The sequence below is a fragment of the Lacerta agilis genome, chromosome 12 (assembly GCF_009819535.1).
Source record: "Lacerta agilis isolate rLacAgi1 chromosome 12, rLacAgi1.pri, whole genome shotgun sequence".
Taxonomy (NCBI): Eukaryota; Metazoa; Chordata; class Lepidosauria; order Squamata; family Lacertidae; genus Lacerta; species Lacerta agilis.
The window spans coordinates 49,405,666-49,423,049 of record NC_046323.1 but is presented as its reverse complement, the minus strand read 5'-3'; the positions used below and the strand labels follow the sequence as shown (position 1 = coordinate 49,423,049).

The 17,384-nt window shown below is 47.9% G+C and overlaps 1 protein-coding gene across 1 annotated transcript in view; it reads right to left on the bottom strand.

The window, feature by feature from the left end:
- Positions 1-17,384, bottom strand: part of MINDY4 (MINDY lysine 48 deubiquitinase 4) — an 80,036-nt gene that overhangs the window by 36,571 nt on the left and 26,081 nt on the right. Inside the window, exons 6-10 of the mRNA XM_033165182.1 lie at positions 12,530-12,588; positions 11,479-11,588; positions 8,957-9,073; positions 6,968-7,056; positions 1,880-1,984 (exon numbers count right to left, since the gene is read on the bottom strand). Of these exons, the coding sequence (XP_033021073.1) occupies positions 1,880-1,984; positions 6,968-7,056; positions 8,957-9,073; positions 11,479-11,588; positions 12,530-12,588 (480 nt within the window). The remainder of the gene's footprint in view (positions 1-1,879; positions 1,985-6,967; positions 7,057-8,956; positions 9,074-11,478; positions 11,589-12,529; positions 12,589-17,384) is intronic.

Here is a 17,384-nt window from a genome sequence, read left to right as displayed (position 1 = left end):
GGGTGGCGTTTCTCCTGTCACCTGGGCCTTCTAAACTGGAAAGATTTTCGTTGTGCAAAGGTTCTGCTACTGCCAGCGAGCGACAGGAGGCTCTCCCTGAAAAAAGCAGCACAGAATCCACGCTGCAACCTTTTGTTGCAGCGCTCGCTGCCTTTTCATAAACGGATGAATGCTACGAGTTACAGAGTAGGCACGCTTGTCACAATGCTCTGTGCAACTTTTGCAAACATACCAGGGTGTGGGTGGGTGTTCCAAATTAGCAGTAGATGTGAAAGGCACCAAAAGTCAATGGGACTTGAGTGGTGCGGAGCGGCCAGGAGGAAACTGTGGCGGAATAATGCCTGCTGATGGTTCAGGTTCATCATGGGTTAACCTATCACTCCCATGTTAGGTAGGCGATCCCTGGGAGGCGGAGCTAGTTGGCATTCTAAAAGGAGGGGGAACAACCGCTGAAAGGCAGTTGGGGGTTTGGCAGTTGGGGGTGGAGGTTTAGAGAGAGAAAATGAGAGGTTAGGCTTTGGGGAATGGGAGGAAAGGTGATTACCATTGCTAAAGGGATGCAGGAAATATTATAACAAAGCTGAATTACATGAGAAGAAGATTTGTACCAGTAATAACCCGAGACATCCATGTTTTCAAGTTACCCAATAAAGTTAAATGTGTTTAAACTTTCGTTGACTCTGGCAGTGTATCCGTACCTTAAGAGGTGTGACTAAGAGGAGAGAACAAAGCTTTCCTGTGGAAGAGGAAACGGTTTGCTTATTCTCCTGTCATACAGAGGGCTGGACAGTGAAGCCAAGTGTGCCACGTAGTTGCCTAAAGTGAAGGCAAACTGCAGTAGGTGGGAACCCTGGGAGGGAGATCCCATAGGTAGCAAAAGGTTTTCAGCTGTAGAGCCCTGAGGTACCCCAGAGACAACTCCCATATGAACACTGAAGGATTCATCCTAGTTGTCAGTGAAACCTTGGGAGTGTCACTGTTGGGGAAGTATTGAAGGGGAGGGAATAGGATCCCTCACAGAAACCTTGCTGCGGTCCTGATGAAGAACATCACTCCCTGCGGCTGCTGATAACTAGGGGAGGGGAAATCCAAGCGACTTTGATGTAGCACCCTGCCTGGTTTGGCGTGCTTCGACATGCACAATACTTCCCCGTATCTTCCCTGGGTGGAAAATGGGTAAGGGAGGACGAGCTGTCTCCGAAGGAAGCTGACCCTCCATTATCAGGATCTTTATTGATGAAATGTGTGAAAATCGGTGGCGTAAGGGGAACGTTGTCAGAGGAGGGCGGAAAAGGGAGGAGGCCTGCTCAATCTTTCCGAAAACGTGTCTTCCTTTTAATTTTATTTTTTGGTTTTCAATTTTTATTGTTGTTGTTCAGTCGTTCAGTCGTGTCCGACTGTTCGTGACCCTATGGATCAGAGCACGCCAGGCACACCTATCCTCCACTGCCTCCCGCAGTTTGGCCAGACTCATGCCAAACTCAATTTTTATAGTCTTTATTGATCTAAAAACAAATAAATATACATATTTTGGGTCGAAAAGAAGAGGAATAAAGAAGAAAACAAACAAAAAGAAAAAAGAAAAATATGAAACACTTTAAACTACGAAGAAAAAGATATTTCGTCGTACGAAACAACATTCCGCAATCATATATAAATAAAAGAAAACAGCAACTTCCAATTCTTCACATTGTATTTGTAGTTTTAAAGAATATTTAAAAACATATTATCCAAACAACTATCTCCTAGCGGAACTCAACTGACACTTGTAAAAACAAACAAAATAGAAGAGATTCAGGACAAGAACACAAAGGGTTAAACGAAGAAACAGACGAATGTGCGTTAAATTGAAGGGACCGAAAATGTGTCTTCCACTTACAAGGCAATCGTGGCTTTCCTGCCGCCGCCACCGCGCCACAAAATGCTGGCGATGGCCAGAGTGAGGCACCTGGTTCTGGCAGCCGCCGACACCTGGAGGCACTCGCTGTTTCGAGACAAAACGAGATAGCAAGGCGTCACCAGCGGCAAACGTTGCGGGGGGAGAAATGAAACGGGCAGCGAACAGGTAGGACCATGCTGCAGTGAACATAAGAATCTGCCTTCTGCCGAGTCAGATCATTAGTTCCCATAGTTCAATGCTGCCTACACTGGCTGGCAGCGGCTCTGCAGGGCTTCTGATGGAGAGCATTCCCATCTCTACCTGGATTCCAATGCTAAATTCTGATCCCTTCAGTTCTCATGAAAAACACACCAGCATTTTAGTGTGAATTTCTCCTAATATAAACTCTCTTTTTTGTTACTTCCCCCCAGATTTTCTAAAGCAATTTTTGCCTCTTGTTCCTTATTTTCACGAATATGTGTATTTATTCGCACCCTTTCCCCTCCTAGTATATATGCACTTTTGTTGCACATTGTACTTGGGCTGGAAAACTGCGTTACAAAATTCGGAGAGGTGCAAATTTCAAAAGATGGCCGTGTTTCAGTTTCCATATTGTTTTGGGTAGTACGGTAGGGTCGGTTCATGTTTAACTGTGAACTGGATTCTATTTCTCCCCCATCCCTGTCTGGGAGAGTAAGTTCCACCGAACACAGCAGGACTTCCTTCTGAGTAAACACGCAAAGGATTATGCTGTAGGAGAAACTGCAGCCTATACACCTCTTCCTTCCTCTGCCCCACCAATAAGTTGAAATGTCCTCTCTTGAGCCACATTCTCATTGGAGGCTGGACTAGAGGAGAACCAAGCAGCCAATTCTCTCACATACCAGCCTTGCTGTTGCTCAAACATTGGCAGACTCCATTCTGGTTCATGCAGATTTTTCCATTTTGAAACACAATTTTTATTTGATTTCACAAGTATAAAATTATAAAAACAACACAACACATACCCACAATTAAGAGATTTCTCCAAATCTCTGGACCTCCCACCACCCCCTCCATGGGCTCTGTTATTAAATCTTTTTCTACTGCATCTTTTTCTATACAGTTGCACCTTGGTTGTCGAACGGTATCCGTTCCAGAAGTCCATTCGACTTCTGAAAACGTTAGAAAACCAAGGCACGGCTTCCAATCGGCTGCAGGAGCTGTGAAATCCACGTCAGACGTTCGGCTTCCAAAGAACGTTTGCAAACCAGAATACTCAACTTCCGGGTTTGTGGCGTTTGGGGGCCAAAATGGACGAGTACCAAGGCGTTCAACAACCGAGGTACGACTGTGCTCCCTATTTCATATTTTTTTTAAAAGAACTTCATTATCTCCATAATACCTGTTACATTACAAGTGTTATTGCAACCCTGCTAATGTTTTCATCTGTTTACAGTGCAGATTCTTCAAACAGATGAAGTAAATCTTCACATTTAAATTGCACGCAGTTTGCATGTACTTTCTACTCAAGATGCTTGCACACTTAAAAAGAATTGTTATCGTACACACTTTTTGGCACATTTGGTCGCAAAATGCAAATTTTGCACGCATCTTTGGTATGCAATATGCCGTTTCGTGCACTGAAACAAAATACTGATAGGTGCAGACACAGACAGGGGAGCCGGCCGTGTCATGATCTGCAAGCAAGCTTTGCGCTGGGCCGCACAAACTCCTGCCCCCTCCAGAGCTTGGACACCCTCTTCCTTAATGCCCTTTCCATTTTAGATCTCCGGTTCAAAGAACGACACTCCCTTTTCGAAGGAGGCCGATTGATTTCTACGAGAGGCGGCCGGGCGAGCGAAGTGGCAGCTTGCAGAGCATGATGGCAGATGTCTGGAAATAGCTGAGAGGTTCAGATCAGGAGGGAAAGGAAGTACTTAGCATAAAGGTTAAAAGCAGAGGGAAGACATTAGGAAAGGGCCGTTTCAGGCCAGATATTGAAAAACGACCCCACCTTGGACAGCGAGTTCTGTAGGATGCAGAAGAATGTACTTTGGTTAGGGCAAAGGCGACCGCAACGGGGACATTTTGTGAGGGAAAGAAAAACCAAAACAAAATGAACATTATGATGATGATGACGGGCTGATGACTCCTTCGCTGCCAGGGTTTCAACATAATAGTTGGCCCTGAGAATTTAAAACAGAGGTGGAGAAATGCGGAAATGATTCAAAGTCTTAAACAGCTTTGGCCCTGTATACCTGAAGGAGCATCTCCACCCCCATTGTTCAGCCCAGACACCGAGGTCCAGCTCTGAGGACCTTCTGGCCGTTCCCTCACTGCAAGATGTGTGGATACAGGGAACCAGGCACAGGGCCTTCTCGGTAGTGGCACCCGCCCTGTGGAACACCCTCCCGTCAGATGGCAAAGACATAAGCAATTATACGACTTTCTTTAGACATCTGAGGTAAAGGTAAAGGTAAAGGTAAAGGGACCCCTGACCATTAGGTCTAGTCGTGTCTGACTCTGGGGTTGCGGCACTCATCTCACTTTATTGGCCGAGGAAGCCAGCGTATAGCTTCCGGGTCATGTAGCCAGCATGACTAAGCCGCTTCTGGTGAACCAGAGCAGCGCACGGAAATGCCGTTTACCTTCCCGCCAGAGTGGTACCTATTTATCTACTTGCACTTTGATGTGCTTTCAAACTGCTAGGTTGGCAGGAGCAGGGACCGAGCAACGGGAACTCACCCCGTCGCGGGGATTCGAACCGCCGACCTTCTGATCAGCCAGCCCTAGGCTCTGTGGTTTAACCCACAGCGCCACCCGCATCCCTTTTTAGACATCTGAAGGCAGCCCTACATCAGGAGGTTTATATATGTTTGACGTTTCATTGTGTTTTTGTGTATGTTGAAAGGCGCCCAGAGCGGCTGGGGCAATCCAGTCAGATGGGAGGGGTACAAATAATAAAAATATTCTTCTTCTTCTTCATCCCAGGCTGGCAACAGTTTGAGCTCATGGTTTGGGACAGGAGTTGTGAGCAGCAGAGAAGTGAGCCGTAGGGCTTACACCTGCTCCCGCCTGCTAAATTTAGGGTATTCGCCATGTCAACACCTGTCCAAGTGAGCCCCTGACGCAAGGTAGGCTAGTCTTCGCCAACCTGGTAGCCTCCAGTATGCCAAGCCAACCCAACTCAACTGCCCAACTGATGCTTGGCATGCAGGGCTATTGATCTGAAACCTGGCACTGTGTCCTTAAATGCTCTCAAGAAGTACCCAAAATAGCTGCAGGTGACATAAGATCTGGCTTCCTCTTTCCTCGCCCGTAAGTGACCAACACCAAGAGGCGCCCAGATTAGCTGTGAGTGATGTAAGGTTTCGCTTCGCCTTGATCTGCTTCCCTACAAGTCACCAACACCCTTCCGAGGAGACGGAAGAAAGTTAACATCCCACACTGTCCCAAAGGCAGAGGAAGAACGCCAAAGGCCTCTCTTTCATGTCTGATGCTTTGATTCGATGTTTAGTCTTCTTAAATGAGTAGATCTTTTGAGCAGACCAACGGTGGGAACACCGAGAAGACTTATCTCTCACACAGAGGCCTGCCATTGTCTAAAATTTCAAGTGGCGTCTTCATCTGAAATGCGGATGTTTCGGGTTTAGAATGTGCGTGGAAGGGATTTTGATCTTTCCCTCCTTTTGGTTTACTTCAGGGGGGTGAGTTTTGGGAGTGGCATTGCAGCCCCGGTGAATTAAACCAATTTGATTTTGCTTCTCTTTCATCTCAGGTCAGGAGCTGCATTTGATGGAGGACCAGAAATGGTCAGGCATGGCCTCCTTCCCTCAAAACAACCAGCTGCCAAGACGGTCTTCATATACACCAGGCATAGGCAAACTCGGCCCTCAAAATATTTTGGGACTACAACTCCCATCATCCCTGACCACTGGTCCTGTTAGCTAGGGATGATTGGAGTTGTAGTCCCAAAACGTCTGGAGGGCCGAGTTTGCCTATGCCTGATATACACTGTTCCTCCACTCCCCACTCCCCTCCTCCAAGGTTGGTAATGGAAGGAGACAGGTGATACTATGATTCAGTGGGGCAGCCTTGGTCCATGGGCTAATTGCTGCTGATCCCTAACCATATGAATGGACAGCCTTCATCATCTCAAAAATTGCAAGCTCACTTTCTTAGTAAACCTTGCATTTCGGAAAGGCACCCTGATAAAAGTAGGTATTCATTATTTTAATTGGGAGGAGTTAACAGTCAGCAACAGAAGAGTTTGGATTTGATATCCCACTGTATCACTACCCGAAGGAAGAAGAAGAAGAAGAAGAAGAAGAAGAAGAAGAAGAAGAAGAAGAAGAAGAAGAAGAAGAAGAAGAGTTTGGATTTGATATCCCGCTTTATCACTACCCGAAGGAGTCTCAAAGCGGCTAACATTCTCCTTTCCCTTCCTCCCCCACAGCAAACACTCTGTGAGGTGAGTGGGGCTGAGAGACTTCAGAGAAGTGTGACTAGCCCAAGGTCACCCAGCAGCTGCATGTGGAGGAACGGAGACGCGAACCCGATTCCCCAGATTACGAGTCTACCGCTCTTAACCACTACACCACACTGGCAGTCAAACTGGGAGCTTCTGCGAGCTCGTGGCCAAGAGTTGCAAACAGGCCTCTCAAACGGGGGCATTTGCAAGGCCATTTAGCAGGGGAGTTTAAGGGGGAGGGTGAGTAATGTCTGAGGGTGTGCACAGGGCCAAGAGACATGGGGGGGGAGCTGCAGCAGTGACCTGCCAATACCTGTGCCACGTTTGTGCGTGCAGAGGGTGTTTGTGCACTTGCACACAGCGAGACACTGCTTCTGCGGAGGGTCCGTCCGGCTTCCTAGCACCCGGCCTGTCACAAACGACGTGTGTTTTGAAAGTGCAAAAATACACGGGGCTTGACCCTCAAGGATGGTGTCCATTACCCTCTCAGTCAACACGGGCGCTGCAATTTGGACTTTATCTCCCTTTAATGAGGTCAAGACCAGGAAGACCCCTTTTCCCCTTCCAACAATAGAGGGGGATTTGCGTACAACTCAGGGTGGAAAACACGCCGGCTCTCACCAGAGTCGACTTACCGCGTATCGCTGTTCCTGCTGCTGTCTCCAAAGATAAGATGTCGCAGGAGGAAGGCTTGGACTACTGCCAGGACCCCGCACGGTCCACCCTAGGCAGCAGCAGCAAAAGGAAAGGGACAGAGAAAAAAAATGAGCGCCGTTTGAAGCTGGTGAGAAGTTTGCATGGGCTACAACCCTCTTCAGCTCCACCCAGCCTCCTGCCTCTTGTTTCCCTTTGTTTACTGTGTTTTTCACCGCCGTGGCCCAAATGTCGTGGACGTTGCAACCGGCTGAAAATCCTGCACTTGTAATTAAAAGGTTGTGCCCCTGGATGTTTTCCCAAAGAAGAAAACCTCGGAACAGTATGCGCAGGCGATGCCAAGATCTGGAGCATGTGGCTGATTTTGTTCCGCCGTTGAGGGGTGAAGCAGGGGTCTGGTTTCTCCCGGTGGCCAGGTGACCTGGGAGCAAACGGCTTGAGCAAAAGAGCTCAAATATCCCGGCCAGGAGGAGATTCGAACTCTGGTCTCCCCATCTGTATCCTCTAAGTTCTACTCTTAAAGGTAAAGGTAAAGGACCCCTGACAGTTAAGTCCAGTCGCAGACGTCTCTGGGGTTGTGGCGCTCATCTCGCTTTACTGGCCGAGGGAGCCAGCGTTTGTCCGCAGACAGTTTTTCTGGGTCATGTGGCCAGCATGCGAAACCAGAGCAGCACATGGAAACACTGTTTACCTTCCCGCCGGAGCGGTACCTATTTATCTATTTGCACTTTGATGTGCTTTCGAACTGCTGGGTTGGCAGGAGCTGGGACTGAGCAAAGGGAGCTCACCCCGTCGTGGGGATTCGAACCACCAACCTTCCGATCGGCAAGCCCTAGGTTCTGTGGTTTAGACCACAGAGCCACCTGCGTCCCTACTCTTAGGAGGTCGATAATGGGTCCTCAGACCTGAGGACATGGGACACTCTGATACGAAGTGTACGATGTCCTCTTCCTTAAGGCAGCCAACTGGGCAATATTTGGAGGGTTCAGACTGGGAGACCAGGGTTCGAATCCCCACCAGGCCAGTGCGCTCACTAAGTGATCTTGGGCCCATCACTATCTCTCAGCCTAACCTACTTCACAAGGCAGTTGTGGGGCTTAAATAAGGCGAGGAGAGAACCATGTACACGCTCTCGAGCTCCTCAGAGGAAAAGGTGGGGCATAAAAGTAATAATCAAATAATAAATAGATAAATAGATAAATAAACAAACAGGCTACGGAGATGCAAAAGCTATTGATTGTGTCTGGAGATCACACATTTTTTTCTTTTAAAAAAGCCATTGCTTTTATGAGGAAATTTTTATAAATGGTTTTGTTTTGTTTTGTTTAGGATGTGTTAGGCTTGGCTGGCCAAAGAGCGAAAAGCTATTCCACTTCGTAATTGATCGCCACAATCCTAAATGGAACAGAGGCGGCAAATCTCTGCCCCACTCCAGGTACTGCTGGACCCCCCCCCAACTTCCACCAGCCCTACCCAGAATGGCCAGCAGTCAAGGATCATGGGAGATGAGGTCTAGAAATACACGGAGCACGTTTCTGCTCTGTGCATGAATATTCGGAGGGGAGTGACTGAACGGAACTTTCTGTGTCCCTGAGTCGCAGATGATCTGCTCTTGTCCCAGAAGTGGGATCGGTGAATCCTGCGCATGCACCGTTTGCCACAGCTTCCAGTTCCTTCAGCTGCTTTGCGCACCCCCCGCCCCCCAACTATATGGCCGAGGCATGAGTGTGCACTGCTGCAGAAGAGCAAAGAAGACAGTCTTTTGTGTGGTCACCAGTACGGCCACATCAAGATGTGCGGTGATTTATGCACAAACACAATTGACTGAGCCTTGGGTTCAGTCCAGATGAAAGTCTCCTCGCACACTATTGTGCCAGTGTAATTTCAACAGGACTGGCCTAGGACCGTGCCCCCCCCTTTCCCCCATAAATTGTGCCCAGTGGCTTCGAAATCCTGTCCTCAGACTTTACCTTTTTCTGTACAATGCCATACTTCAGCTGAGGGATGTCGTTAAACATAAAGCTCTGGATTTTCCATTCCTCGCTGAAGCAGCCAAGGCTGGATCCAAACAAAAGTATCTTCAGGTCCTGGATTTAAATAAGGAGGGGGGGGGGACATGAGATTAAGAATTTAAAAAGGGAAAGGACAGGCCTCCTGTTCTTTTGGAAATCTAATTCTTCACTCGGGGGGGCAAAGAAAACTCCCAACAAGTAAGAAATTTCAGGGACAGCCTAAGGGCGCATGCGTGATCCAAACAGTTAGGATTCCAGCCGGCCATGCCCTGTTTCAAGGAACTCCATTCCATTCTCTCTTCCCCTGCATTATAAACCCTCCCCGGCCAGTCAGAATTCTGTGCCCCCTGATTCCTGCAGGGATTTCCAAGCAGGAAGGAGGAGCCCGGTGGCACGGTGCCCGAGCCTGCTCGCCGCACTCGTAAATTTAATAAAAATAAAATGCATATACAGTTGTCCTGATTAACCCGAGGAGCTGTTTTTTTCCTTCCCTCGCAATGTTCCTTTGGCATAAATGGCTGTGTGTGTGTGTGTCACTGCAACAGAATGAGGCTTTTTGGCTGCAGACCCACTTGGGACTCAACCAGTCTTCCATTATCTTCGGGAAGGCTGTGCCAAGCCTAATTGTTAAAAGAAAATGGAACCCATTGCAGCTCGGGGGGTGGGGAGGGGGCAGATAATTAATTTAAAGTTGCAAAGCTTTTTTTCCAGGGTATTTGTGGGCCTTGCTATCAAAATATTGCCGAGTGGAGCACTGCTGCTGTTGCCGCTACGATTTCTTACCCACCCTTTGCCATAAAGCCCTAGGATGTGTTCCAGCAGTTGGAAAACAAAAAAAAACCCGGTATTGAAATCAGCTTAAAACACTTTGCAGTCAAAGAGAACAGGGTGAATCTTCAAGGGCAGGGTAAATGAAGAATGTCGAAGGCTAAGTTAAAGAGATGCATCTTCAACGTAAGATGGAGGTTGTGTAATGAAGGTGACAGACACACCTCTGTGGGGAACGAATTCTGCAACTTAGGGCCTGCTGCAGAGAATGTTTGGCTTCTTCCCCCACTGCTTAGACTCTGCTATCGCTCTCCTGTCCTGCTTGGGGGCTTTTGGTGAGCAAAGGGGTAGAAAGTCTTTTTTTTCTGTGGCGAACTGCATTGCCTTGGGGCGATCTATCAGGGGTGCACCGGAAGGGGGACAGGCAGAGGCAGGGCCAACAGTGGGCGGGGGCCCACTTCAGTCTCCGCCCCGTCCCCATTCCTCTCCACCCAGCAGGCTGAGGGAGAAGAACAGAGGACTGAACTGCTCTGAAATTGGTTCAAGGACGACTGGATAGCTCAGCTGGTTAGAGCCTGGTGCGGATGACGCCAAGGTTGCAGGTTCCATCCCTGTATGAGTTAGCTGCATATTCTTGCATTGCAGGGGGTTGGACTAGAAGGTTCCTCAGTGTCCTTTCTAGTTCTGCAGATCTATGATTCTATGTGTAAGCATCTCATTGGCCACTCAATGAAATGGGCTGTTTGACTAGACAATGTGGGAATGTTCAGGGTGGCAGGAGAGGATATATTGTTTATTAATATCCTTCCTAACTTGTGTAAGCAGGTTCATTTATTTGACAGAGTTACATTCCCCTCCTAACATGCACAGCAGATAGCTGGTTGCAGGCTCGTGTGAGCCTCTCACTATTATACAATTCAATCTGTCTCAGATTGAATTGTACACTCCTGGCAAGTTCCCTTGAATCCCTCTTAAAAGAATGAAGACGCCACAACCTTATTCAAAGTCAATAAAAGAAGTTTACTCACCTCAGTTCACAGTTGGATCCCTGAAGGCAGACTTAGTTACAAATATGTACATGTGGATATACTCCATATGGGGGAATAATCCCAGTGCCTCTGCTAGCTGAGAGCTAGCAGAGCAGTCCTAGCTGAAAGCTGGTCAAACGAAGAAGTCAAAAAGAGGGAAGTGTGCTGAGTGACTCGTCCTTTTGTAACTTGGACAGGTAAGGTCACACCCACCTTCTATCACCTGCAAACGGAATTATGCTCCAGCCAGGAGGAACAGGAAGTTTTCGACTGGCTGGACCAAACATTCCCCTGCATGTCTTCTCTAGCATTACAAGGAATGTTGTACTTGACTGCTTCTCATGGATCACATCCCCCAGACACAACCTTTGATCTGCCCCAGCAGGGCTCCCATGTCCCCTGGTCTGGATAGATCATGGTCTGACCTACTATAATACAACTGCGATTCCTCATACTTGGAGATCTCGAGTAGGCACAGAGGATATTCCATTTAACCATACCTCAAGCTATAGTTGAAGGATGTGAGGTGGCCAACCTTTGAAGAACCTCTCTCCAAAGAGACCTTCTAAAAGTTGACCGCACTGGGCTAGATCTGCAGGTGCTGGTCTGTTTCCGTGTACAGCAACAGTCATTCGGTCTTTCCAACAGAATGTTCCGCATCGGCCACATCAATGTGTTTCTTACCCTTGCAAGATAGTAGTCAATGGGCTTTGACGTTACTTGGACAGCATACAGAGCAGAAGAGTCGGGGATCATGTAGACGTCCTCCAAATTTTCTTCGTCCTCAACATCAACTGAGAAGGGCAAAGGAAAGGCTGTTTAATATCCAGAACACATAATCAGAAACATGCAAACTCATAACATTAGCTTTTGTGGCTTTGGCAAGTGAAGGAGCCCTCCGTTCTCTTCCAGTCTTTAAAGATGTGTTCCATCTACATATCTGTCACGGCTGACACACACAACCATCACCCTCCAGGAATACTGATTTGACACGTACATAAAATTCTACAACATATGTTGTAGATATTTTCCCACATTTATTTACGCTATTTTTGTGACATACAAATGACATGAGAAAACTCAGTACAGTGGTGCCTCCCAAGACGAAATTAATTTGTTCCACGAGTCCTTTCGTTTTGCGATAATTTCGTCTTGCGAAGCACGGTTTCCCATAGGAATGCACTGAAATTTAATTAATGCGTTCCTGGGGGGGGGAGCAGCAGCAGCGACTCCCAGCTCCGTCTCTGCCGGGCTGCCGGGCACTGTCGTCCTGACAGGGCTTGAGCTGTGCCTGAGGGGAAGCAGGAGGGGGAGTGTTGTTGCCGGGCAGGCTGCTCTCCCGCCGCCCGCTCTCCTGCCGCCCGCTCTCCCCGCTCTCCCGCTGCCGCCACCCGCTTTCCTCGCAGCAGAGTTCAGGCCCCCCCGCTTCTTACAGTGGTACCGCGCAATACGAATGCCTCGCGGAACAAAACACCTTCGTTTCGCGAGTCACGGCCATAGAAAATTACGTCTTGCGAGTCACCTAAAAAAATCACAAAACCCTCTCGTCTAGCGAGGCATTCGTCTTGCGAGGTACCACTGTATACCTATTTGTATAACATTATTCTTGTTTATAAAACCCAATAAAATAAATACATAAACATTTCTACCGGCCTCCAGAAATAGCGATGGATAAACGTGTCAAATCCCCACCCTCGCAATAAAGCGAGCTAGTTGAGAACAGAATAAGACATACCCAGTTCCAGAGTCTCTTGGCTCAAGCTGTCTCTGCTGGGAGAGGACACGGGCATCTTTCTGGACAGAAACAAATTAAGCACACCGATGACCAAACAAGAGGCAATTTATCAGAAAGGCTGCTGTATAAACAGAGGTGAACGACAACGTTTCAGCAAGGCGAGCAGTTTTTCACCCGCATTCTGTGCTAAGAAGTTTGGGGGCGAAGGGGCCATCAAATCCCCCCCCTCAACAAAATTCAGGGACTGTCAATCTCAGTTCTCAGTTTCCCAGTCTTAAATTTGGACTTCCATATTTCTGCAGCAAATTTGCAATTCCTTCTTTAATCCTTGCAGAGATTCTCCGGCGCTTCCAATTTCTCCCAACAAACCCATTCTCGTCTGCAGTTTCGACCAATGTACACATCTTAGCAAGCAGTCTCCCCTAATGGAATGCATTTTTGTAAGGTATTTCGCTATCGGATTAGTTTTCATGCCCTGAATATGTGCAATTTTGTAAGCATTGCTTGGTTGGAAAGCTGAGATTCGGAGGAATCTCTTTATATGGATATACAGCGGTACCTCGGTTTACGAACTTAATCCGTTCCGGAAGTCCGTTCTTAAACCGAAACCGTTCTTAAACCGAGGCGCGCTTTCCTTAACAAGGCCTCCTGCTGCCGGTGCCCTTCCACCGTTCGGATTCCGTTCTTAGACCGAGGTAAAGTTCTCAAACCGGGACACTATTTCCGGTTTTGCGGAATTCGTAAACCGAAACGTTCTTAAACAGGACTGTTCTTAAAACGAGGTACCGCTGTACTTTTTGATTTTTTTATAATTTTGTATTTGTAAAACCAGCAAAAATGATTTCAAAAAAAAAATCCCCACCTCTTGTCACAGAGAACTTTTAATTCTTATTTTGACTATTATTGCATGGTGCGTTGCAAGGGCTCCTCCCTCCCTCGTTTTGCACATTGCGTTGTATTCCCATCGGGCTGTTAAACCTACTTGGATCCGCTCCAGTTTGGTAACTGAAATCGAACCATATTCCTGGCATCTGTTTGTCTCCACGGAGTGAGGGAACCGTTTCCACACCCAGATGGGAGGAGAGATGGAGCTCGTTATCCCGGATATGAGATCCCACATATTCCCATCTCGACAATGTCATTGCATCAGCGACTGCCGACTTTCAACATCCTTGCCATTCATGTGTTTCCTCTCCTGGCTCTTTAGCAGGAGATGAGCAAAGCAGAGAACTCCCTTTGTGTCATTCAGGACAATCGTAGCAGAATACGTGGGGATTTTTTTATGGGGGGTGGGGTGTCTCCTGGACCTCTGACTAATGGACCCCTTCTGTAATTTAAGAACATAAAGCTATAACCCTGGAAAGCTATAAGGAATTGATTCAACAAAACGTGACTCAGTCAAGAGAACTGCAACATGTGTACACACTGGAGTAGAAAATGAATCACCGGTGTTAGCAATGAGTCAAGGCGAAAAAAGAGAAAACCCCACCCTGCCAACATCCATGTTTTAAAAGACCAGTCATGGGATTGAATCAAATGGGTTGCAAATCAATAAAATCACATTGCAGTGGGGAAGAAGAAGAAGAAGAAGAAGAAGAAGAAGAAGAAGAAGAAGAAGAATCCTAGAGTTGGAAGAGACCACAAGGGTCATCCAGCCCAACCCCCTGCCAAGCAGGAAACACCATCAAAGCATTCCTGACAGATGGCTGTCAAGCCTCCGCTTAAAGACCTCCAAAGAAGGAGACTCCACCACACTCCTTGGTAGCAAATTCCACTGCCGAACAGCTTTCACTGTCAGGAAGGTCTTCCTAATGTTTAGGTGGAATCTTCTTTCTTGTAGTTTGAATCCATTGCTCCGTGTCCGCTTCTCTGGAGCAGCAGAAAACAACCTTTCACCCTCCTCTATATGACATCCTTTGATATATTTGAACATGGCTATCATATCACCCCTTAACCTTCTGTTCTCCAGGCTAAATATACCCAGCTCCCTAAGCCGTTCCTCATAAGGCATCGTTTCCAGGCCTTTGACCATTTTGGTTGCCCTCTTCTGGACACGTTCCAGCTTGTCAGTATCCTTCTTGAACTGTGGTGCCCAGAACTGGACACAGTATTCCAGGTGAGGTCTGACCAGAGCAGAATATAGTGGTACTATTACTTCCCTTGATCTAGACGCTATACTCCTATTAATGCAGCCCAGAATTGCATTGGCTTTTTTAGCTGCTGCATCACACTGTTGACTCATGTCAAGTTTGTGGTCTACCAAGCCTCCCAGATCCTTTTCACAGAAGAAGAGTTTGGATTTGATATCCCGCTTTAACACTACCTGAAGGAGTCTCAAAGCGGCTAACATTCTCCTTTCCCTTCCTCCCCCACAACAAACACTCTGTGAGGTGAGTGGGGCTGAGAGACTTCAGAGAAGTGTGACTAACCCAAGGTCACCCAGCAGCTGCATGTGGAGGAGCGGGGAAGCGAACCCGGTTCACCAGATTACGAGTCCACTGCTCTTAATCACTACACCACACTGGTAACCTTTGGTAAGGATATCTAGCAATGCCCTGGGTTGGCCAAGCATCCTTCTTTACGGAGAACAGTCCTCTCTTCTGAAGGCACCCTCCGCTTGAAGGGCTCTCTGGTCCAACTCTGAGTTAGACAAAGAGCCCTAAGAAGAGAGAGCAGGAGACTTACACTGCCAGTCAACACGTCTGTGTTGCAAAATAGAACGCTCTGAACAACAAGCAACACATCGGCTAATAATATACTGACAAAATATTTATAACATATTGTTTCAAAATTCATAATCAAAAGACACGTAATGTGCACATATTACGTCTTCTGTTTATGAATTTTGAAATAATATGTTATAAATATTTTGTCAGTATATTATTAGCCGATGTGTTGCTTGCTGTCGTTCAGAGTCAACACATCTGAGCAGGTACACAGATCACCTGGTCACCGTCCTTCCCACTAGGGCGGGCAGGGCTGGCACAATACATTGTGCCACCAGAGACTGGCCCAGCTGCTGCTCCTTGCCCAGAGCCAGTGTGGTGTAGTGGTTAAGAGCGGTGGACTCATAATCTGGGGAACCGGGTTCGCATCTCCTCTCCTCCACATGCAGCTGCTGGGTGACCTTGGGCTAGTCACACTTCTCTGAAGTCTCTCAGCCCCACTCACCTCACAGAGTGTTTGTTGGGGGGGGGGGGAGGGAAAGGAGAATGTTAGCCGCTTTGAGACTCCTTCGGGTAGTAAAAAGCGGGATATCAAATCCAAACTCTTCTCTTCTTTCTCCTTTCCCTAATTCCTCTTCCACCTCCTGCAGGGGGTTGGACTAGATGGCACTTGGGTTCCCTTCCAACTCTACGATTCCTTCCTTCCCCCTCCTTCTGCCTCCTCCTCTCCCCTGGCTTTCCTTCTCTCTGCTGCCTCCTCTTTGCAAGCCTAACGGGGTTTCTCACTTCATCCAAACTTTGGTTTCCAACACCTGAACAAGCTAGGACATTAAACCACAGTTTTAAAAGTCCGAACGGAATGGGAAACCAAGAGAATCAGATACTTCCTGGCTTTACTGGGACTTGAGCCAAGAGGATCCGTGGGCAGGCTGGAGACTTGTGGTTTAATCCAGTTCCAAAATATAAGGTACTTGCTTACTGCTTGGGAATCCAGAGCGTCTTCAGCTGCGGTTAAACAATTTTGCTTTCCTGCCAGGTTCAGACGTGAACCATATTTGAGGCTCAATGAACACCAGGAGTTGACTATCTAGCACTGCCCTACACTTAACGTAACACGTTGTTGTTGTTGTTGTTGTTGTTGTTGTGCCGCCCAGCTGACTGGGCTGCCCCAGCCACTCTGGGCAGCTTCCAAGAGAATATAAAAGAACACAACAAAACATTGGATATTAAAAGCCTCCTGATGCAGGGTGCCTTCAGATGTCTACAGAAAGTCGTATAATTGTTTATGTCTTTGCCATCTGACGGGTGTTCCACAGGGCGGGTGCCACTACCGAGAAGGCCCTCTGCCTGGTTCCCTGTAACCTCGCTTCTCGCAGCGAGGGAACTGCCAGAAGGTCCCCGGAGCTGGACCTCCGTGTCCCGGCTGAGCGATGGGGGTGGAGACGCTCCTTCGGGTACACAGTGCGGTTTTGCTTATCCAGCTCGTGACACCATGGCACTTGCCATTTATTTACCTCTGCTCCATATCACTGACTAGCACTCGGGTTTTAGGATGACAGAAGGGAGATTCATAGGCTTGGTAGCAGATCTGACATGGAGGGGTCCCTAGGCACGCAGGTACGCATTTGGTGAGTATACACAGTATAATGCATAGCAGGGTCAGGACGACAGGTCCCCACAGGCAGAGTCCTCCTCTGAAAGCAGACCCAAGGAGGAGATGGATCCGCTCTTTGGCTTGTGCCAAGAGTGGCCGCGGTGACCAGAGACTGCATCTCCTCTCCTGAACCTTCAGGATTCATCTCTGCCACCAGCCTCTGTGAAGGCCACACCTTGGTCCCTCTCCAAGGTGCTGATCCTGCCTTGCCTTCCTGTCTACCTGAGACTACTGAAATACCCCCTCGCTTCGGCCATCACCTGTCTTCAGAGGTTAACATCCCCGTGGATAATTTGGGCCTCAGGGAAGAACTCTAAATCAGCAAGACGGTTTTTCCAGATTTCATCAGTCGCCTGTCGTGTGGACAAATGCCGTCTTCCGTCTTTGTTCTTGCCCTCACAATTAGGGCTGGTTTTCAACATTGCAATATATCGCCAGCTAAACATCGTGATATGCCGATATGTCATGATGTGTGAAATAAGGATGGAGCTATGTAGAAGGTTTCACCCGCGTCGTGATTTCTGCATAGCATGCG